The sequence below is a fragment of the Xiphias gladius genome, chromosome 1 (genome assembly GCF_016859285.1).
Source record: "Xiphias gladius isolate SHS-SW01 ecotype Sanya breed wild chromosome 1, ASM1685928v1, whole genome shotgun sequence".
In the NCBI taxonomy this organism is placed as follows: domain Eukaryota; kingdom Metazoa; phylum Chordata; class Actinopteri; order Istiophoriformes; family Xiphiidae; genus Xiphias; species Xiphias gladius.
In genome coordinates, this window is record NC_053400.1 from 35,206,160 (window position 1) to 35,229,620 (window position 23,461).

The 23,461-nt window shown below is 41.7% G+C and overlaps 1 protein-coding gene across 3 annotated transcripts in view; it reads right to left on the bottom strand.

The window, feature by feature from the left end:
• Positions 1-249: 249 nt before the first annotated feature.
• hsd11b2 (hydroxysteroid (11-beta) dehydrogenase 2) overlaps positions 250-23,461 on the bottom strand; it is a 40,122-nt gene continuing 16,910 nt past the window's right edge. For 2 of the 3 annotated variants that reach the window (XM_040133635.1, XM_040133619.1), the window contains 4 exons: positions 13,928-14,140; positions 8,762-8,947; positions 6,903-7,040; positions 250-3,641 (listed from right to left, as the gene is read on the bottom strand). In XM_040133635.1, the coding sequence (XP_039989569.1) occupies positions 3,232-3,641; positions 6,903-7,040; positions 8,762-8,947; positions 13,928-14,140 (947 nt within the window). In that variant the 3' untranslated portion in view covers positions 250-3,231. The remainder of the gene's footprint in view (positions 3,642-6,902; positions 7,041-8,761; positions 8,948-13,927; positions 14,141-23,461) is intronic. The other variant, XM_040133627.1, reaches the window with a different exon arrangement.

Below are 23,461 nucleotides of genomic sequence, written 5' to 3' on the forward strand. Positions count from 1 at the left end.
TGGCCTTCAGGGAATAATGATGGACATTTTCACTATTTTCTGACACTTTATAAACTGAACAATCAGCCGATTATTAAAGAGAATGAGCAACAAATATAAACTGGAACAATCCAGGTCTTAAAACCAGATTTTCAGACCTGACAGAGTTAATATTCTACTTCAGTGGTGCACATTTCTAACTAACAATTATAACGCCCCCTTCCACACAAACACACACACACACACGTGCAAAGAACAGAGAAAGCAACGTCTGCAAAAGTCAACTTTATTTCTATCAAAGAATGAACCAAGTGACATTTTACATCAATTTTTTGTTTTTTGTTTTTTTTTTGTTTTTACATTTTTTATGCAAAATTCACAGTTTAAGTGATGCTAAAAGAAAAGATGCCATAAATAGGATGATTCAAAAACAAAGACAAAAAGTGGACTGAAAAACACATGAACAAATATAACAAAACAAAATATGATGTTTTGGGAGCTGAACCTGGTGAGAGATGACTGTTTCCAAAGACCCCAGAAGCACATCACACTCACGGAGCATGTGCAAACGTGAGCAAATGTATTCCAAAAATATTCGCTTCCTAATATCGTTGTGTGTTTAGGACTCATGTCTACACCACAATAAATACACCTGTCCTGTAAATATGTCTATTTGGATATAGTTGTAAAATTGAGGTTTGAATTTTGTTGGATTCGTCACGGCTGAAAAAATACCTGCTACATACTTTGTTTTTTTTATATTCAAACATAAAAAACAGAGGAAAAAAACAGGAAATTTCTTGAATATGAGGAGAAACTCAGTGTTTAGAAGACTGGTCTGTGTGTTTGTTTTCTGACTAAAAACTGGATTTAACTTTTCAAACAATTAGAAATTATTTTCTGACTTTCAGTGGGGGAAAGAGGAAAGTTTTGTCCTGAAAAGAAAGTTTTGGTCGGAAGCAGAAATGTTCAGACTGAGAAACTGGCTGTGAAATGATTGGACACATTCAGTCTCTGATTTCTGATGCTGGAAGATGCAGAAAAATAATCAGAGAAATGTAAAAATATCACTTCTGGTTAAAAACAGAAACACCCAATTTCAAAAGTTACTTTAAAATGGATTTAGCTTTTATATAGTTTTTCCATCTGAAAAGTGAGAGTTCAGATCTGATGAAATAATGAGAATAAAAAATTGGGTATTTTAAGAGCAACTTGCTTTTCTGAATTTAATTTTGAGGAGGATACCGGTCATTTTATACAGAATATTTACATATGATGTCTTCAAACTGTTCATTAAGCAGCATCCTGACTTAATCCTGACTAATGATTGTAAGTCAACATTGTAACAGAACAGTTTTATCGATTTTACGACTGCCATTTGTTCTGAAGCTGTCTCTGCTTTTTATATGTATCTTTTATTTAAAACCTAGATTCACAGAGGGAATAAGAGGGAATGAGAGAAAATATGTTCCCAATGTAACGACTGTACAGTAATCAAAGGTACCACGAGACGGAAAACTTGACTTTACTGATGTTTTCACTGGGATAATGAAGTAAGCAGACCCCCCCCCGAAAATCAAATAATAATGTCAGTATATTTTTGTTCTGTAAGAAAACAACAAGGACATGCCATACTGAATCTGGACTTTTGTTTTGAAATGATTCAGTCTCCGCTTCCTGCGATGCAGGAAACAAAATGGTTCGACTCCGAACGTGTAAATATGTTGTTATCTAAATGTGACATATATTCAGAGATGTAGAAATATGTGGGCCGATGGACAGAGGCGTCGCTGCAGCAGCTCGTTTCACCGAGTGCACTCTTCAAGGTTTCTGACAAACCACACGGGTGGAGTTAGTTCTCATTTTACAAGACCCCTGCTGGCAACCGAAGGCCAAATCGAGACAACAAAGATTCATTCTGTGTGACCGGGGATACACAGAATTTTTTAATTAATCTGTTAATCTGCTGATGACATTTTGATTGATCCAAATAATCTATAAATTGTCAAAAATGATAAAAAGCCCTGTCTTTACTTCACGTAGCTCTGATTAGGCAGAATATCTTCATTTAATCCTGATTTAAGTGATAAATCGATCGATTGATTCAAAGTCGAGGTTTGACCTGAACGGCTTGTGTTTTGTTGCCTCACATCATCCCCGGTTGTTTATTGTGCACAGCTCAGTGCTAACAGCTAATGCTAAACTTTTAGATCTGGTTTTCTCATCTTCTGATCCAATGAGACGGCTTCTTTTAAGAGAAGAAGTCACTGGTTGTGATTTCTTACAGTTACAATGACTTCTTTAAACGAAAAAATCTTAAAATCCTGATTTTATTCTTTTCGTCATTTGACTTTGTTGAGGTCTGAGGATGCGGTGACATTACATACAGCGTCAATCAGAAACAAAGCCACAGTTTTCCTCACTTATCTTAAAGAGATTAAAGGGAACACATTGCGGCGGAGTCACGCTGATTGCGGCTGAATGTTGGAACGCTTGGCTGAGGGCCGGCTCTGGCCCTGACTCAACCACCAAATTCGGCTCATTTTGTTCATGAATTTTGGCTAAAAGTCAGCCCCGGTTAGCAGCAGCAACTGGGTCAAGTTTGGGCCAGAGTTGACAGCCCAAGTCGGACCGGTGTATTTGGAAGGATTCTGGCTTGTTCCGTAAAACTGACTGATATCAATGCATCTCGACCACTCAGCAGTGAAGAAGGGACCATAACAATCTCATAATGAGGCTGAGACTATGAAATGAAACAGAGTTTGTAAAATAGTGTCGTCTTCTTTCAGCCTCACTGATGCAGAGTTTGTCTGCATGTATATTTTTATGTAGGTTTAAGGTCAGTAGTTACAATGGAGCCGCTGAAGCGCTGATACATCATTGTTTGTCTCCGTTGGTGTTTCTCTGTGTGATGAAGGCACATGAAGTCTGTGCGACTGTCTCAGTGTGTGTACAGTGCAGCGGATCTCGTTGACGTAGGCCAAGTGTTCTCTGAGGGACCCGTGGCTGCATCCCTACCTATACCAGACCCCGCCCACTGACCTCCAGGTGTGTCCTTGCCATCTACAGGGGGGCGTCACAGGGCAAGACAATACAGAAACAAACAGAAACCACTTTGGTGCATCACTATGATCCCTTCAACAGTTTAAAAACACCACATAGAAAAGGACAGGTTACAGCTCTATGAATGCGTTACAGAAGTGGTCCTCTATCGCTGCTGGATAATACCATCAGGATTTTTTTTCTATTTTCTCACAGCTCCTTGAGTTTCTCCTTGTTGTTGTTGTTGTTGTTATGGAGGCTGAGGTTCAGGTCGAAGCTCGACTGCTTCCTCAGAGCGCGCGGCATCAGCTTCTTCTTCACAAACAGTTTCTGGAGGAAGCGGTTGCTGATGCTGAAGGGGCAGTAGGTGTGGATGAAGTACATGAAGCCCACGCCGGGCCCCGCGAAGTAACGCGCCTGTGGCTGCGGCGACAACAGCGCCTGGATGATGGTGTCGACGACGGGGCTGAGGTTGGGGTTGGCCTTGCTGGCGTGGCTCTGGAACAGCTCCTTGGTCTCGGTCACGTAGTCCTCGCCGTACTCTTCGAGCAGCCCCGGACACAGACTTTGCAGCAGCTGCCTGTGCTGCTGCTCCCAGTAGGCGTGGTTACTGGACTGACCTGCGGAGACAACAGACACCTGCGTTATCACCTCAACAACCACTGTTCACCGTAAACACTGCCGGGGGAGGGTCTACTTGTTGAATGACAACAAGCTAATTGTGAGAAAACACACAGGAACTGAGTAAAAATCAACTAATCCACAACTCATGAAATCACTTTCAAATAATTGTTCAACTTCAGTTCAGTTAACTGACATTTTTAACTTTTTATGTTGAGACAGGTTATCATGTTGTATAATGAAGATGATTAAAATTTAATGAAACGACACGTTGATGTAGATAATAAGGCGAAGCCGTTTTGTCTGGATTAAAAAATTTAAAGGATCATTGTTTCTTGATTCATCTTGAGAAATTGAAAAAAATGTGAAAATAGAAAAAAGAATAGTAGCACTACAGAATCTATGTTTAATGCCTCGAGAAAATGAGATGTCTAAGTCATAAAGTACCAGTGACTTGGGGGAGATACATTTTAAACAGAAAGGTGAGCAGCAGAGGAGGAGACGTCCTCATTTTAGTCCAAAAAACACTGGATCCTACATTTCCCACAATGCATCTGGATAGTATCTTTTATTGGAGCCACCCTGCCTGGTAAACAGCCATGTCTTTAACCAGACCGGATGTTAGACACTTGCAATCTGAAGGTTCCTACTGAGAGAAGCTCTTTCAGTCACAGGAAGTCTTAATGCTGCAGCAGCCAACAAATGTCCCCAGAAAAAAGTCCAGTTTAATATATGTTGAATCATATGTAGAATAAACTCTGAGCAGAGCCGTGCGAGTTGGCCGAACTGAGCTGCTGACATTTTAAATTATTCTGTCTCAGTGTGATGTCTGAAGCAGCTGGTCCCACAGAGTCGGTGCTGAGAAGAGACTGTTTAACTCCTTAATGGCATCAGCACAAAATCTGGATAAAGTTCATTGAGTCAATCGGCCGTCAGCCAAACTCAACTGCTCCAAAACCAGCAGTAACAGCAGGATTAGGAGTTCAAATATAAACCTGTTCCTTCAGGATTAGAGCGTGAACAGGAGGATAAAGTGTGCCGAGCTCCTGGTTTACATTGCCACTGCTACGTCCAATCAGTCAGCATACAACAAAGTGTATGATCTTTGAACATCAAACCCACCAACATCACACACATCAACACCGAATGTGACTTTTAGTTTTTGCACTTTTGAAACATTTCAGATTGTTTTCACTTTCTTTCTGTTGCTATTTTGTTTTGTTTTCACTGTAACCGTCTATTGTCAACCTTTTCCCATGTAGAGTTATTTCACTTATTTCCTGATCTTGATATTTGGCCTGTCTTACCTTTTCTTCTTTTATACATGCCGTGTGATTTGAAATTGGTGTTTTGTGTGGAGCCATTTTTGCGCAGTTTCAGGGATAAAACCAGGCTGCAGTGGATTAACCGCTCGCTACTTTTATTTTTCAGACATCAAGGTTTCATACAACTCTTGTCTCAGATGTGTTTAATTGACTGTATTTTAATGTGAGGAAAATGATTTGAAATTCTACCACAAAACTGCTAAGGGGGTTCAATTAAACAAAGGTGGTGACACTTATCATCTCAAAGTCAGCCTGTATCCAAGCTATCCTGCTGGCCTAAAATCCTAGAATCACCTGTCCACACACAGTGACTCAGAAGAACATCTTTCAGCCCCCCACCCCACACCCTCCCCACTATATATTAACATTTAGTCAATTTTTACGCTGATGATACCATCTTGTTTGCCATCGGCGTGGAGCAGACCTCTTTTATCAAATATTGTTCTAAACTCCAGAACGACAAAATGTTTGTATTTAACAAGAACACAGAACTTAGATGTTCCTTCTCTGATCCAGGACTTAATTAAAATACAGTCAAAGATGTAGGTTTGGTTTCAAAAGTGGTGGAGGAGTGGGGGCACTAACTCTACAGAACTCTACTAAGGTTCATAAAACCTGATACTTGGTGACAGGTAATGTATTTGCATCTCTACCACAACGAGCACGGTGCTATATGGACTTGACTGATGATAAGTCCTTGTGCAAATATGACTATATTAAATAATAAAATAATGCAGAAAGGGTGGAGGTGTTTATTTCAGCCCTAAGTAATGTCTGCAGGTATTCCTCTCAGGCTGCATACAGCCACAATTAGCGAGAGTGAAAGGCAAAAGACAGGGGAAAATCTAAAGCCTGAGTAGCACGGTGCTGCGCCGTTGCTGCTCCGAGCACCTGGTAGTAGCAGAAGGAGACTCAGAGGAGTTAATCAACATGTCGATCAGCTCCTCTCTTCTCTTCTCTGAGCTATTTGGTTAAATGCACTACAAAACATAAAGTTGGATTCTGATACATTTTCCCAGAAAAAAACAATGTGAAGATAATTAGTCATTTTACTTTTGATACTTTAGGTACATTTTGTTGGAGATACTTTTGTATTTTTACTTGAGTAAAATTTTGAATGCAAAACTTTTACTTGTAATTAAGTTTTTTAATGTGATGAGGCTACTTTTACCTCAGGAAATGATCTAAATACTTCTGGCTCTGGCTCTGGTTGTGATCCTGATGTCTGTTGTATATCTCAAGATAATTAACCCGTTAAATTGTTGAAACTGGATTCATTTTGATGAACATCTTGACTTCTTTAAAGTCCCAGAAGTCTCGTGAACACAACTGCAGCACAGAGTGAAATATTAAGACATGAAGCAATTCTGTTTTTTCAAACCCACACCAAGGATAAAAACAGTTTTCAGGGAGAAGCAGAAAGTCGAGGAGCCACGGGCCAAAGTGAAAGTTTTGCTGCTGGCCAGCAGGTTGGTTCTGTGTGACTCCAGCCCTCTAATCACATCCATCCATCCTGCAGGAGTTTCGAAATTACACGTCAGCAATTTGTAGTTTCTGCGTGTGCAAAAACCGATGGTCCATGCCATATATGAGAGTATTTTCCCAGCAGGAGGCCTCTCATCATGTTCAACATGAGACCAAACCACAACACACATAAGGGCCAGAGGCAGAGGAGTGCAGTGTACTCCTGAGTGATCAGGATCAATAAGATCTGATTGGCTGGTTCTTGATTCACCTTTTCTGTCCTGTGTGGCAAACAAACAAATGTTTTGCAAATCCATTGTGTTTTTAACTCCAGTGTGGGTCGTGTTTGTCTCCTGGAATCATAGTTTCGGTATTTCTGTTTTATTCTCAGTTCCCTCCAGCCAACACAGTAATCACTAGCTCCTGTAAACATGGATTTACATGTCACGGCAGGTCTCAGGCTGCTGTTACCTGTCTTGTATGCGGAGGGCAGGATAATGGAAACTTGGACTCCCCAGGGCTCCAGCTCGTGTTGCAGAGTGTTCATGAAGAGGTTGAGAGCTGCTTTAGACGCTCCGTATGCTGCCAGACAAGGAAACGGCTGGTCACCTGAAAATATAGTTACAACGTCATCATGACAGCATACAGAGACTGACCAATCGCCTCTGTCACTCATCTATGGCAGAATGCGCAAGATTAAAACAAGTTAAACAGTAAGACACAGACAGTAGCCTCAACAACACAGACGTTGATCATCACAGGGATCTGACTCAGTGTGGAGCATCGGAGTTCAGTCTTCCCCTTGGAAACTCAAGGTCCACTTATTCATGTGTTTGGGGGCTTTCAATCACATCTAACAGGAATAAGTTGCCATGAGGATGAACTCCATCCATTGACGAAGATCATGAGTTATGGTTAAAAGCTCCCAAAAAGGTTAGTTTTTAGGAGTTAAGATTCTTTTAGGCCTGTCTCAGACAGATTTCAAATCAAAAAGAACTGCTGAACAATGCAGAAAAAGGATATATGTACATACAGTAAGTGTATAGGTTACTTTCAGTGTGTCTGTTATTTCCTTAATGAAAAAACTCCATTTGAAATAAATTAAATACGCAGTAAGACTCATGTTTTGGTTCCTCTGATGACTGCTGCCTTCACATCTGCTGGAATCTGAGGCGGAAGGAGGCTCATGCGTCTGATGACAGGTCGGGGGCTCAGCTCACAGCCTGTATAAATGTATGGTTTTCGCCCCGGCGGGGAGATAAAAACATGCTGCTGTTGATACTGTGGCGTTACAGGAACAGTCTCACCTGTCCTGTCACATTATAAGCTTCCTGACCGCCTGACCTTTCCTCTAGCACCGTCATCAGGACAAAATTCCCAGTGGGACCATGGATGCATTAACAGAGCTGGATACGGCTTTTGTCAGCTCCACAGTCCAACTCTGGTACTTCAACTAAAAAGTCTCATGCCCACAGACCACCACCAGATCACTTGGTATTTTTCTAAAATCTTATTTTACAGCCACAATGAACTTGTGACTGTCCCACTAAAAGCTGCTGAATCAGCTGTGATCAGCTCCTGGATGTACAGACATCTATCACTGGATCCCTGTGATACTGAAGGAAACTTAAAAACTTGAGGATTCTGAAAGCAGTTCTGCAGCCTCATTTTCCTCTGATTTCTAAGAGGATTTCTGGAGGACTGTTCACTATAATGTAATCCTCAGGAAGTGGAAGTAACACTGAATCTTAGAATGTATGTTTCGTGTCTGTCAGTTGAGATCTGACTGAGTTAAGACTCCAAGAAGGAGTGGGGATTTCGGACTCAAATGAACCTGTAGGTTGAAACCCAGAACCTTCTTGCTACCACCAGACCACCATACCTCTCTTAATATTAATGGATTGATTTTTAATATTTTTTAAATTTCTAAGCATCTGAATTATTTGTACTGTGAGTTCATTCATAGTTCCAAGTTCCAGAGAATGAACTCTTTTCCTACTGACCATATGTTAGGCCAAAATTTAAACTCTGCACACAACATTTGTGAAAATGTCATCTGCAGATGACCATGAAATCTGCTGAGCACATTAATTCTGTCAGAAGGGGATGAACCTTTGCGACTGTTTTGGTCGTACTCTGATTTTTTGGCAGAGTTGAGTTGGACAAAGAGACGCGGAGAGACGAGCAGCAGCAGCTCTGTTTGTTTGGTTTGGCAGTTTGGAGGCAGCAGTCATTTCATCTGTGGTTCAGCTGTCCTGGAACCTTCAATTAAGATTTATTACAGCATCAGTGTGTGGGTGTGTGTGTGTTTGCGTCGGACACACACGCACCGGCAGGGCTGGAGATGGTGACGATGCGTCCTTTGGCCTGTCGCACCAGTGGCAGGAAGCTCTTGGTGATGTTCAGAGTGCCGAAGAAGTTGACCTCCATGCAGCCACGGAAGTTTGACATCAGCGACAGCTCGGCATCTCCGAAGTGCACGCACACACCGGCATTGTTTACCAAGCCCCACAGACCTGCAGACATGCAAAACCACAGACACACACACACACACACACACACACACACACACACACACACACATACAAAAAAAAGGTTAGAAACTGTGGTGTGTTTATACAGTAGTTCTTGACCTTGTTGTTGGCGACCAGCAGGAAAACCAAAACAGTTAAAAGCCAGTGCAGGAAAAAAATTCAATATGGATAACCAACATCATAATATCATGTTGACTGAAATCCAAGATGGTATCTAGTGTAACACTGAAAGGCTTGAGAAGTGTCCCATCTAAAGCAATTTTTTTGTCTCTTGGGAAAGTTACATCAATGAAAAAAGTAAGACCTGCACATACTGACTACGAGAAACAAAATATATTTATTAAAAAAGACAACATTTAGATCCAAGTTGCACTTTGGTCTGGACAAAATGCTAAAAAATGGACACCACATCCATATTTTTAATTATACACACCAATAGGCCGAAAGGCTCTGTGGTGACAGGTGTGTTTAACCATCCAACCTGCCCAGGGTGAGAAACATCTCAAAGAAATGAATGATTCAAGAAGGTTCATCTCAAAGAGCAGAGCTACAAAGACAGTACATTAACATATCAACAGTATGTGAAAAATATAGTTATAAACTAGAAAAAAGGGGGATAAACAGCCTCACACCTGTATGTGATAGCCGTATAATTATACCTCTTCAACTTTAAGATAGTTGACATCTAATGTGGAGTGCCTCAGGGGTCAACACTGGGTCCACTGTTTCAGTTTAATCCACAAATAAAAAATAAGATACCAATCTTCATACCCTGTGAACTTAAACCCTGTTAATTCACTGGCTGAATGTATCACAGACATAAACAGCTTCCTGCAGCTCAACAAGGAAAAGAAAAAAAATCCTTGTCCCTGAAAAGCATCACACAGTTCAGAAATCTGGCTGGTAACCTTGATTCAGAGCCACATCGCCAGCGTAACATAAGATGTAACCAGAGTAGAAGGTTTCTTTTCTCAGGCTGATACAACAACAGCAAGTACTCCAGAAGGTGTTGTGTTCTCAAAACTCCTAATTCAATTGACAAAATCACCAGTCAGCAAATCATCATCCAACAGCCGTCATTAAAATAAAAGCAGGTTTCCCTTATCACTTACAACAGCCACAGTGAAGTGGCTGTGAGTATAGTGGAAATGAACTAAGTTCATTAACTCATTTACTGTACTTGAGTATTTCAAATTGGATGCCTTCTTCTACTTTTGCTCCACTACATTTCAGAGGGAAATATTGTACTTTTTTCATTATCTGACAACTGGAGTTATGTAGTTTATTAGGTGGTGATGATGATGTGAAGAGGATGAAGGAGACTCCGCTGACACCGTCTTGATTGCATATAAAGGTTTATTACAAAGAAGTACAGCGTCAAATCAGGCATCTGCAGATCTCCTCGTGAGAGGGTGTGCAGCCACTGAACCACTCTGAGAATCAGCCTTGATCACCGACTCTTAAATAAGGCAGTTGTCTTCCTGAAGACTGTCACTAACACATGGTTTCAGTCACAAAGCATAAACTTCCTTTTCCAAACTGTGAGGCACCCTCTGAGGACCTTTGACCCAGGGCCTCTATGTAAACACAGCTCTACATATATGAAGTAAATTCAGTTGCTTTACAGACTCAGATTTTACTTTCAAATATATGATGAGCTTGGAAAATAGGATGTGTTATTATATTTTATAGTTTCTAATTTAAAACTTTCATATGATACTGTCTCTGTTATTGATTACAGATTGAAATAAATATCCAATAAAAAAAGAGTTATAAAAAATGTCAAATTTCAATCTTTCAGCATAGCTGGATTAACCTGTTTATTGCCTGGGAATATTAGACGGCCCCAAGTTTTCCTAAATTACAACCAACCAAACCAACCAACAGTTAGCCTGGGTCCTTTCAGTCTCTGGGGGTCTGGGGTCCCGGGACAGTGGTCCTGTTTGCCTGCTTGGTATTCCAGCCTCGCCAAAAGAAGTATATGGCAGTATAAAAGTATGGAGGTATAAAGTAGCTAAGACTGTCTCTATCTGGACCAACTACAACATTGAAATCCTGCTCACATGTTAGCTCATCAGTAATAAGATTTCAGTAATATAATTCTGAGCATTACAGGTACAGGAGTATATTTACACTGCGGTATTTCTACTTTTACTTGAGCGTCTGAATACTTCTTCCACCGCTGCAGCGACACAGTTTTTGTTCCTCGTCATTCTAACACATCTGCACCATCACAGCGACCTACAGCCTGCTGAGTCTGAGTGTGTGATCACAACCACTACACACTGCCAGCACATTCAGCTGAACGACACCATGAGGTCAGCCTCTCTCTCTCTCTCTCTCGTTCTGCTGGTGTATACACGCCTCACTCGTCCTTATCTGAGGCCATGACCCAGAATCCCACTCTCATTGTTTTACACGTCACTGTGGGAGCTTTGTTTAAGTCTGTAAATGTCTCAGAGCAGAGCTGATGAGAGATAACCAGGAAAAGAACATACAGGCTGGTTGACAGTCAAACACCTGAACGACCCGCCCAGGTGACTTCCTGTCTGCATTTTGGAAGATCAACAGGATGATGGTAAAACCTCATACATGTCAACAGAACAGGAGCAAACGGGAGAGTCTTTCCAACAGGAAAGGAAATGTAATGATCTTTAATTGTTACTTTTAACTTTGACTTTATCAATCTATCATTTAAATGTCTATTGGATATATAATCCCCTTTTCAAAGGTATCAATTTCTAAATAGATTGTAAGTAAACACTATAAAACTTCATCATTATTGTGGTCGTTATTATTATTACACAATTTCAAAAAGCAACATTTTATGTGCAGATACAAAACTTTATTCCCCAACATCTAAAATTTAAAAATCAACATTAAACAGTTGGGACGTCCTGATCAAGTTTTTAGGCCCCAATCAAAATCTGAGTCCTCTAATATTGATTATCTGTTAACAGAGTCCCAAAGGCACTAAAACATGATCGTTACTGGTAAACCTGGTAGACCTGATAGACCTGGTAGACCTGTAGGCTTTTTCAGGAATTCACTTGTGTGTATGTCCTTGTGTGTGTGTGTGCACAATACAAATGAAAGTGGGACCCATTAGTCCAAGGTGCTACTACTGGTACTGTTAAGTGGTCTGGACACAGCAGTGACGTTACCTGTTGTCTGTGTCACACAGCAGCTGAAAAATCTGTCAAACACCACAAAAACTACTGCCAAACACCTGGCTGCCCCGAGGGCTCAGATCCACCAATCACAGCCTGCGGCAGGGAACACACACCCACACACACACACACACACACTGTTCCAGAGAGTGTGCATGGGAGTGTGTGTAAGTGACCTTTCCTTCCAGTTCTTTTATTACAACCCCCCCCCCCCCACACACACACACACTCTGTGTATCCTTAAATGACTCGGAGATAAAGCCAGCAGTCTGTGCTGTCTAATTACAAAGCCACTGGGAGCTGCAGGTCTGAGCCAATCACTGAGAGACCCAGGAGACTCTGATTTCTGTGTGTGAAACATGAGACCCCCACCCCGCTTCAACACTAAATCCCTTCAGATACTCCTGTCCTCTTAAATCATTTTAAGCTGTTTAGAGTCATTTTGTCATTTAAGCAACTTTCCCACATCACTGCTGCCTCTGCTGCTGCTGCAGTTCAGTGATTTCCTAGAGGGCTGCTGGACAAACACCGCACATTCCTCCGCCACTCAAGCACACTCTGCCTCCAAATACTGAAGAAAACACTCACTGAGGTGAACTCACATGCTCTGCAGAATCAGCAGAACCGCAGAGAGTTTAAAGGAACAATCCAACATTTAAGCCTCTCTCGATACGCCAGGTTTGAACCGGAGACATTAAACTCCTGAGAACGGGAGGACAAAGTGTGGTCAGTTTGCAAACACAGGTCATCTGGACACACCTGTGTACATCCTGTGTGCAACTCACAGGCCGAGACTGTGCCGACAGCGAGATGCAGTTAACAGGTACACCTGTTATCTCCGTGGTAAGGATGTGACTCAGCATATGTGAAAACAAACCTGATCAAATGCCTGTTTTTCAGACTGAAAGCTACTAAACGATGTTAATGTCACTTTATTAAATGAGTTACAGGGACCAGAAGATGTTGTAGCCTGATCTTTATGAGAATAAATGAAATGAAATATAAATCTGGGATGAGAAAAATATAAAAGACTCCCCTGCTCTCTCACTGCCTTCAGGAAAAAGGAAAAATACTTCACCCTCCCGACAACAACTTTCACGACTTACACTCGCTGATTCATTTTCATTACAGTGGTGATATCTGATATCCAATAAAAACACGAAGCTTCACTTTACCTTCACACTAACTCAGTATTACACATAACGTTAGACTTCATTCTGGTTTAAACTCGACAGAGACATCACGCTGACCGAAAGCTCTCCCATCTCTGAAAGCATCAGAGATCATTTTACAGTAAACGCTGCTTTAATAAGTCCACCACGTCTTCACACGTGAAGAGTTTACAGAAGGGTGCATTCAGGTGCAACATAATGTTACCGACCTGTTGGAGCGTTTGTGTATTCGCTGCCCATCAGCCACAGACACCAGGCTCATACACTTTTTTCCTGGGAAGAACTGTGACACTACAAAGTCAGTTAATGTAAAAAAATTGAGTGACCCTCCTTCACTCTGAGGTCTCTGTCAGAGTGAAGACCCCCCTGACTTTGGCGGCTGCTGCACCAAATATAAAAACACTCCCCGACCTGCTCCTTTCCTAGGACAATGACATTTTGGGACCAGAGAGACTGAAGGTCCTAGCCATGTTTAGCCTAGCTTAGCACAAAGACTGGATGCAGGGGGAAACTATTAGCTTAGCTCCTTCAAAAGAGAACAAATCCACCTTCCAACTCCACAGCCTTCTGATTTATCCGACTCGGAACACGAGGGTCTGGCTCCAGCAACCAGTCTTTACCTTTGAGGCCCAGCTTGGCCTTGGTGTCCAGCAGGGCCTGTTGGACTTGCTGTGGCTGGGTGATGTCCACCTGGAGGAGTGTGAGGTGGGGGGAGCAGGTCCTCTGCAGCTCTCTGGCTCCGTCTCCTGACAGATCCAATACTGTTGCAAACACCTCAAAGCCAAGAGCATCCAGACGCTTCGCCGTTGCATTCCCAAAACCAGAGTCACATCCTGCAGGTACACAGAGACAGACTTATTATCAGCTCTTTCTAGAAACTGCCGTCTCTTTACTGGTGATACCATGCTCACCATAGAGACAGAGCTAAATACAAACTCCAATCAATAAAATAATCACACAAATAAAGATGACATTTCTCTGATGTTGCTCCAGTTCCACCGAACCCCCACCTGTCCCGCAGCTCCTGCCCGTGAGCAGTGGGGCAGTACTCAAGTGCAACATGAGGCAGTCACGTTGACTTCGACCATCCTGTGTTAACTGGGCTGTCTACTTCAGTCACAGCCACAGAAGAAATCAGGGGATTTTTGGAAGCCAAAAAAGCAGCAGAAATGTCTCTACAACAAATCAAAGGGGGGTGGGGGCATTGACGATTCAAAATGCCAGAGATCATGCTGCCACCACAGAGAAACTGGAAAAGCAGTTGATTGTATATGAACATAATTTCTAGTAGACGCGGCTGACCAGACACATACCAACACTTAACACCACGACTGTTGACGAAAAATTGTAATGAAACCCCCACAGCAAACACAAACCTCGGCTAGAGTTCAGGAACACCCACCCAGATACCCACCTCAAATAAGAGTCTGGAAATTATTTTAAAAATATCCAGGTTTTTTATCATCCATGGAACTGAATCTGTCTATCTGAAGGGGCCTGTTCCGTGTAGATTATTGATTTTACAGTGTAACTAGAGCAGATTTTTGCCTGATTTTACAGTGTAAGTGGAGCAGATTGATGCCTGATTTTACAGTGTAATTTGAGCAGATTGTTGCCTGATTTTACAGTGTAATTTGAGCAGATTGATGCCTGATTTTACAGTGTAATTTGAGCAGATTGTTGCCTGATTTTACAGTGTAACTGGAGCAGATGGTTGTCTGATTTTACTTTGTAACTAGAGCAGATTGTTTTCTGATTTCACATTGTAACTAGAGCAGATTGTTTTCTGATTTCACAGTGTAACTGGAGCAGATTGTTGCCTGATTTTACAGGGTAACTAGCAGATTGTTGATTTTACGGTATAATTGACCTACAAACAGTCAGTCTGTCATGTTCCCTCAGAAGAAATTGATTTCCGAACTGGAATCAGACTGATTTTCTCGCTCTCTCGACAGGAGGGCAAAAAGAATCAGTTTGGATCAGTGTGATTAGGTTTAATCTGAGGATCAGATCACACTGGTCACCTGCATTGTCTCAAACAGAGCAGACATGACAGTAACATAATCCTGTTCCTTCAGCAGCTCTTATCAGCTCATCGGCCAGCTGATTTTTGGATGTTTGGTAATAGTCTGAGAGCTGCTGTCAGTGCAGGTTTGGACAGAGAGTGGTGTGATCTGGCATCAGTTCACTGCTGCCTCTGCTTTGTTACATAAAAATATCAGCAGAAATGGAGACAATGATAAATATCAGAGTTGTAATTTACTGCCTCAAAATTTGAAGGGTACGGTTAAGATCTTTCTGTAGAGGAGCAAATTCAGTTTTAAGAGTTCTTTTCACTCACAGGAGAAAAGTAAATCGACAGCAGTTTTTATGGATCAAGTTCAATTTTGATGAACTTTGACATGTGTTACCCGTCAAAGAAAACCTAAAATTTGGAGATCGAAGAAAAATGTCGACCAAAGTTGTTATTTCTGTCAGTTGACTTATAACAACCTGTACAGCAGCTAACATCTCTTCCACACTGTAAGATGTTTTTCTGTTGCTATTTTTTAACCAGCCATCTATGTAGAAAGATGAAGTCCCCATTTCTTAATCCTCCATACAAAGCTCTGATTGAACGTCGCTGAGCAGGACAGCAGACCTATTTGAATGGGAGATGTAGATTGTGATTCAGGGGTGTGGAACTGTAGCAGCAAAACTTTTGAGTGTACTGAGCAAAAGGGAGTTATATTTCTTGTGATTTAAATCTTTTATAAGAAGAAGATTCTGATATTTTATGTGTCAAGGCACAACCTGTCCTCTGTGCTGCCCTTTGACAGAAATAAAGCATGTCTGAGCAGTTCAGGTCTCATGTCAAGACGGGACGTCAACCACTTCAGCTTATTGGTTTTCACCTTAAATTCCCCTTCTCCTTCAATCAATTAAAAAGAAACTGACAGTAACACAAATCAGTATATTATGTACATTATCATGTTGTTGCAGCTCTTCATTGAAGCTCTATAGTTTTTCCATGTTGTTATGGAAATATTCCACGTCTCCCCATAATTCAATGTTACTGATTTGGAATCTCTGCTAGAATTCAAAATAAAGCTCTGAAAGTTAAATGAAGCTGGGACAAAAAACATGAGACTATAAAGCTGGAGCCACTGGAAGGACTGGCAAAGATTAGAGGTGAAAAAAATCTCCAAACCAAATTCTCCATTCTGTGGTGTCGTAGACCTCATCCTCTGTTGAGGGATGGTTTCTCTACTTTAACGTAGATTGCCTCCTTCACTCCTCTTTCAAACCACCTGTCCTCCCTATCCAAAACGTGTAGGTTGTTGTCCTTGAAGGAGTGTCCCTGATCCTTCAGGTGTATGTCAACTGCTGAGTTTTTACCTGAGGAGTTGGACCTCCTCTGTTGAGCCAGATACACCAGATTCGTTTTCTTGTGTTTGGGTGTGCTGTCTTTGGGATGGATGGATCACTTTCTGTCTGAGTGTGTTGCTGGGTTTGAAAAACACAGGGATATGGTGCGTGTTGAGGATCCTCCTGAGTTTCTCAGATACACCAGACTCGTACGGGATGATAATATGGTTGCGCTTATTCTACTTTTCTTCACCACCAACAGTGTTGGTGTTCTTCCTGGACGTTGTGGCTGTTTTCACAAAGATCCAGTTAGAGTATCCACAAGCTTTAAGTGCATCCTTCAGGTGTTTGTGCTCCTTCTCTTGGGCCTGGGCCCTAGTTGGCACATTATCAGCTCAGTGGTGAAGTGGGTGTTCACAGTCAAAGAGTCAGTACTGGTCTGTATGTGTGGTTTTTGGTTTTGTCTTCTTCAGTCCAGGAAAGCCAAGCTGTTGTTCCTGACTTCCTCTTGTGTAAATGTGATGTTACTGTCCACTGAGTTGATGTGTTCTGTGAAGCCTTGTACTTCCTGGGTGTTAATTTTTCACTCATGTGTTGGCCACATATCTGAACCAGTGGCTCAGTGCTGTTCCTCTGAAGGAGTTCTGTGCCCTGTTTCTACCTCTTCCATGCAGAATTTGGCCAGAATGGGAGGTATTGGTGAGCTGATGGAACAGCCATGATTTGTCTGTGAAACCCCCTGTTATACTGGAAATAGGTGGTGTTCAGACAGAGGTCCTGCAGTTTGCATATCTGGTCTGGGCTGAGAGGGTGGATTCTATTATTGAGGGTGCTGTCATGTAGCAGTCATTGCCTTATGGTTTCCACTGCCTCCTTAGTTGGGATGGATGTAAACAATGAAGTTATGTTATAGGACACCATGGTGTCATCTGGGTCCAGTTCCAATCCTGCAACCTTGTTCACAGTCACGTCACAGCCTTCCTTTCCTGGATGGTGAGGTTGGAAGGTGGTGTCTTTGCATTGGAAAGGGCTGCTCATGCTATCTACCTGAGCTGTTCTGCCTCCATTTCTGTTAGATTGTTTTCCTTATGGCTGATTCTGTTGCTGTGATGGGGTCAACTATTGGTAAATGTTGTGGTGTTATGGCAAAGTTTAATGCTTTGGCCAGGACGTTTTTCTGTTTTTCTTTGGGTCAGTTTCATGTCCTACAGTCTCTTACCCCATCTGTCATATGTTTCATCCTGTGTGGAATTATCATTCTTTTGCCACCAGGTAAGCTCTTCTGTTTTCGTAGTGTTGTTAGCTTGTGACTGCAAGATTTGGAATTTCCATGTCTGTCTTTCGTTCCTCCTGACGTGTTGAGATACTTGTGCTTTCTTGGTGAATTCAGCGACCTTCTCAAAGTCTGCACTGGGCAGATGTGATGTCAGTTTCTGGAGCCTTAAAGTTATTGCAAACAGTTCTTAAAGGTTCCCCAACTTTAGTTTATGACTGACAAACCCTCAGTCTGTACAAAGACAGTGTTGGAACAAAGTGTGTTACTTCACCCTCTGATGCATTATAGGACAACGCTGTACTGCAGTACGTAGGACTGTATATTGGTATCAGAGTGGTGAGGAAAAGACAAGTAACAGAACAAGACACACTGGTTGGTTGGAGGTTCTTCCTACAGAAAGATAATGACCCAAAACATTAGAGAGAATGGAACGAGATGGTAGCTTCACCTGATGGGAGACCTGTACAGTCTCCAGACCTAATGCCCATGGAGCTGGTTTGGGATTCTGGACAGAAGGTGAAAGCAAAGCAACCTGCAGGTGCAACACATTGATGGGAACTTCTGCAACAGTGTTGGGATGAGCTGTCTGAACAATGTTTGATTTCCATTGTAGAAAGAAACGTCAGGAGTGAGTTCAGCTGCTGGATGAGTCAGAAATTTAGATTCAATTTAGTTCAACAGGAAGATTCATGATTCCTTTTTTAAAAAAAAACCCCAGATTTAATTTCAGAAACACTGAGACACTGAATTATGTAAATTTAAATAACAGCTTGAAAAATAGAGGTGTCCCAAAACTTTTGACCCATAGTGTACATATATATGTATATACAGTATATACATCAATCAGCCAAAACATTAAAACCATTAACTGGGTTTCAATATTGTGGCTGATTGGTGTATTTTTGCTAGTGAATCATGAATATTGTTGTGGACAGTGAAGGTCTGAAGGTTTGATTGTGAAAGTTGTATGAGCTGATTTTTTATTTTTGAACTTTTTTTTGGTTATGTTTGAAAGGTTTCAGCAAACTCTGAAAACATGCAGAGAAACAAACAGTAGAACCGTTTGTGTTCACACATCCACATATGTTTTCCCAGAAGGACGCAGAGTCCCTCAGAAACAGCCGCCATGGGGATCTGTCACGTACCCTGCAGCTCCCCCAGTTTCCCAGAAGTCCCCGCACCTACAACCTGATCCTCCGTGGTACTCGCTGTTCCGTTTTTTCTTTTTGTGCGGCGGGTGTCTGAAAGAGCTATGCTGGCGAGAGCGTGGAGGCGTTGGCATGCTGCCTCACTCCTTGTCCTTGGAGGGTTTCCAGAGTCACGTCCCGAGAAGAAAGATAGAGTGAACACTGGCTCCAGAAATAAATACCACTGCTCTGCTCCACATTACAGAACCACAAACACACACACACACACACACACACACACACACACACACACACACACACACACACACACACACACACACACACACACACACACACACACAAATACACTGCTTTCACATGCCAGCCTGGCAGATATATTTCTGAGCTCTATTTCATTGTTGTGAACAGTTTGACAGCCGATAACATAGGGGTGGGGGTGGGTGGGGGTGATTGAAGGTGTGTGTGTGTGTGTGTGTGTGTGTGGGGGGGTCTATTTGCTCTCACACTCAAACAAAACTGACACAAACCAGTGGAGCAGGTCTTAAAATCCTTCAGCAGAATAAAAAGGTACCTCCAGAGTTTTTAAAAGGAGCCTTGCAGACCACACACTGTCCCACATTCTTCATCCTGTCCATCGCTGACCTCTCACAGCAAGTCCCCATTTTTCGCACTGGAGGTATGGACTCCAGTTTAAGAAAGACTGACAGAGATGGAGTCGATCCTGCTAACTCTGACTGATGAACACTAACACCACCCGGCTGTACACAGCTGTCGGGCCCCTATAAGGACAACCAGGGTTTCTCTCTGAAACACAAGCTGACAGGAACATCCACAGTGTAAATGGATCGTTAAAGCAGAAGATTCATCTCCATAAAGATGACAGTTTTGGGTTGCAGCTGAAACCACGTTATCACTGCAGAAGACGGATCTAGCTCTTAGGAAGAACGGCGTTACATAACGTGGCTGAGGCACCAAAAGGCCCCTCAGATGAAGAAATAAACGTTGATCTGTCCAGAGATAAATGAGTGCTGAGAGATGTACGAGGTCAAAAACACACATCTGTCTCTGGGTGGAGGCCTCAGAATCTGCACACAGCAATTCCACCCTCACAGAGAGAGATCAGATTATTCACAGGTTGGCTTTATAAACAGGAGGGCTTACTCTGTGCCCCGTCATGACATGGAATTTAATTTTACTGACTGATTGGAAACATTAATAGTACATAAGTAAGAAAAAGATTGATTTCTTTAGCACTTTTCAAAACAAAAGTAACTGAGTGCTTCACAATAAAAGCATTTAATGTTAAACAAGAAGCATCAAGTCCTTGAAGAAAACCTGCTACATTGTGCAGGTGAGAGGAAAAGCTGTTTTTGATTTTGAATGTTTACAAAATGTTCCAAAAACATGTTTTCACTTTGTCAATACGGACTATTGAGTGTAGACTGATGGGCAAAAATTGAAATTTTGTCCATTTAAAATTAAATCTACAACACAGTAAAGCGAAGGAGTCTGATAACTCTCTGAAGCCGCTGTACACTGCTGCACGAAGTTAGGTTTGTTTTTGGTTGGACCGCAGCCACAGCATGGCCAGCCCTGTAAAGGCGAATGTCCCTGACTGACTAAATGACTGACTGAGTGATATAGTTACACCATTGGTCAGTCAAATGCTGCATGACTGAGTGCTGACGTTACACCATTGGTTGGCCGGTCCAGTGTTCATTTGATACTGACTATATATTACCCGAATATGGGAGACGCCAGTCAACATTTTACTAAAAAAGATTCAGTATGGTGGGAGGAGAGAAACATGTCTGCTGCTGTGTCTGAAAGGTCAGAATGTCTTTTTATCCAGCAGAGATACCCCTGGAAGTCATCATAGCATCACATTTCTTCTTAATCACTGCTGTCAGAAGAGAACTTTATCATTGTTTTATCAACATTGAGGAATTTAACCAGAAGGTGGATGTGTGGGTCACAAAGTGTTCAAGAGATTCAAGGGTTCCTTGAGGTTGTTTCAGTGTGTCCTTGAGAAGCTTCTAGGAGTCTTAGATGAGGTTCTATCTATCCTTGAAGGGGATCTAGGTATCCTTGATGTGGTTGTAAAGATGTTTTAAGATGTTTAAAGGCTCTACACGTCCTTGAAGAGGTCTGAACAATCCTTGTGTAGGGTTTAAGGGTCCTTAAAGATGTTCTATGTGTCCCTTGAGTAGGTTTTAGAGGTCTTTGAATAGGTTCTAAGGGGGCTTTATGAGTAGGGGTCTTTGACAAGGTTCAATGGGTTCTTGAGGAGGGTATAAGGATCCTCGAAGAAGTTCTAACGCTCCTCCAAGAGGTTCTGTGGGTCCTTGTCAATGTTCTGGTGATCTGTGAAGAGATCCTTGATGTTATAGGGGTCAGTGATGAGGTTCTAATGATCTTTCTAGGTGTTCTAAAGGTCCCTGTAGGGGTTCTTGTTAATTTATGAGGTTCTATGGTGGTTTCAGGGGTCCTTAATGAGGTTATAGGAGTCACTGAAAAAAATCTAGGCATCTTTGGTGAGGTTCCTTCTTGTTTCTAAGGGTCCTTGAAGACATTCAAGTTTCTTTTTTATTGAGGTTCTTGGTCTCCTGGATGAGATTCCAGGGATCCTTTATGAGGTTAGGGGTTCTATTTCACAAAATGTAAGACCCAGTAGATGAAAAAAAAGAAAAGAAAAGAAGAGAAAAGACAGTGGAGCGACAACAGTTTCACTGACTGAACTATTACAGCTGATTTCAGATCAGTAAACCTTGAAGTCACACCCCATGGTTGGGTACTCCTGGTGGATTCTGGGATTCTGTGATGTTTCTGCCCAAATATTGAGCAACATTTTCAAAAATGCTGCTGGTTTTGTTCTATTGCATAAAAGAAGTATTATTTTCTCTGAGAACACAACATAACCACAGAGTGAAGGCCATCGTTGCTTCATCACTTGGAAACGCTGCAGCAACAAACTGTCGTCCAACTGTGAGCAGAGGCCATGTGACAGGAGGAGGAACTGAACGAACAATCAAACCTTTAAATAATGAGGTTTTAGAAGCTAATGATGAGAATCAAGAAACCTTCAGCAAACATTCTGTAGAAATGTGTTAGGAAACACACTGGGATTGTGAGGTGACGGTGCTTATCGTTGTAATCAGGGGACAGAGGATAGTGACAGAGAAACCAAGTGAACTCATCTGCACTGATTGGTTCTGTTTTTATATAAAACTGAAACCTGATGAACTTTCTGCTGATGCCAAGTGACTGAGAGCAGAGGAATAGGGAGAGGAGGAAGGTAGAGACGGAGGGAAGAACTCTGATGGCTAGAATAAGAGTGCAGAGAAAGGGGAGAAATGAAGGAAGAGAGAAAAGGGTAAATAAAGTGTTAGGGTTGCAAAACTAATAAGAAGAAAGGAAGAAAAGATAGAAATTAAGTGAAAAATGTAGAGGGACAAGGAATGACAGAAAAAAAGGAAGGAAAGGGAAAAAAGAAGGGAGGGGTTAATAAAATAAAAAGACAGAACAAAAGGTAGAAGGAAAGGAAGCAAGAAAAAAAGAGGGAGAAGGAACAAAAAAGGAAAGAAAGAAAGAAAAAGTAAAAAGACACAAATGTAAAAGGAAGAGAAAATGAAAGGAAGGTAAGTTTAAAAGTTGTAGTTAAGGAATGACAAAAAACAAAAGGACAGACAGAAAAGTAAAAAGAAGAGACGGAAAAAAATGTATACGGGAAAGAAAGAAATATGAAAGTAGGCAGGAATAAGATGTGGAAGGAAGGAAAAAGTTGGAGCAAGAAGGAAAGACAGGAAAGAATAAAAAGACAAAAAAAGAAAAAAGGACAGAAAACAAACCCACAATCGAAGGAGGGAAGAGTCAAAGAAAAAATTGACTGAAAATTTGTCAGCAGATACTGATACTGACAGATATTAACAGAACAGTTTTAAGATTTGAAGTCTAAACGCGGCCGAAGCTGTAGAATTCTTGCTCTCATTTCTGTTGGACAAGTTTTACTGCAGCTGTGTAACTGAAAACTTTGGAGCAGAGATCTGTGTTTCCCTGAGAATCAGTCCTGGAAACTGGCCAGAGATCATCTCCTTCAACTGACTGATATCCAGGAAACAACACGAGACATGTATGGGAAAACCACTGAAATACAGCTGCCCTCCTTTGCCTGACTGTACCTCCTGAATCATTTCCAAAACTCTTCTCAGCCATGTTCACCAACTTGGTCCAGACTGAAATCTTTCAACATCTGCTGGATGGATTGTGATGTGGTTCAGATATTCATGTTCCCCTCAGGATGAACTGTAATAACTTTGATGATCTTCTGAACTTTCGTCCAGCGCCATCATCTGGTCAAAGTTTTAATTCGTCCAATCGTTTGG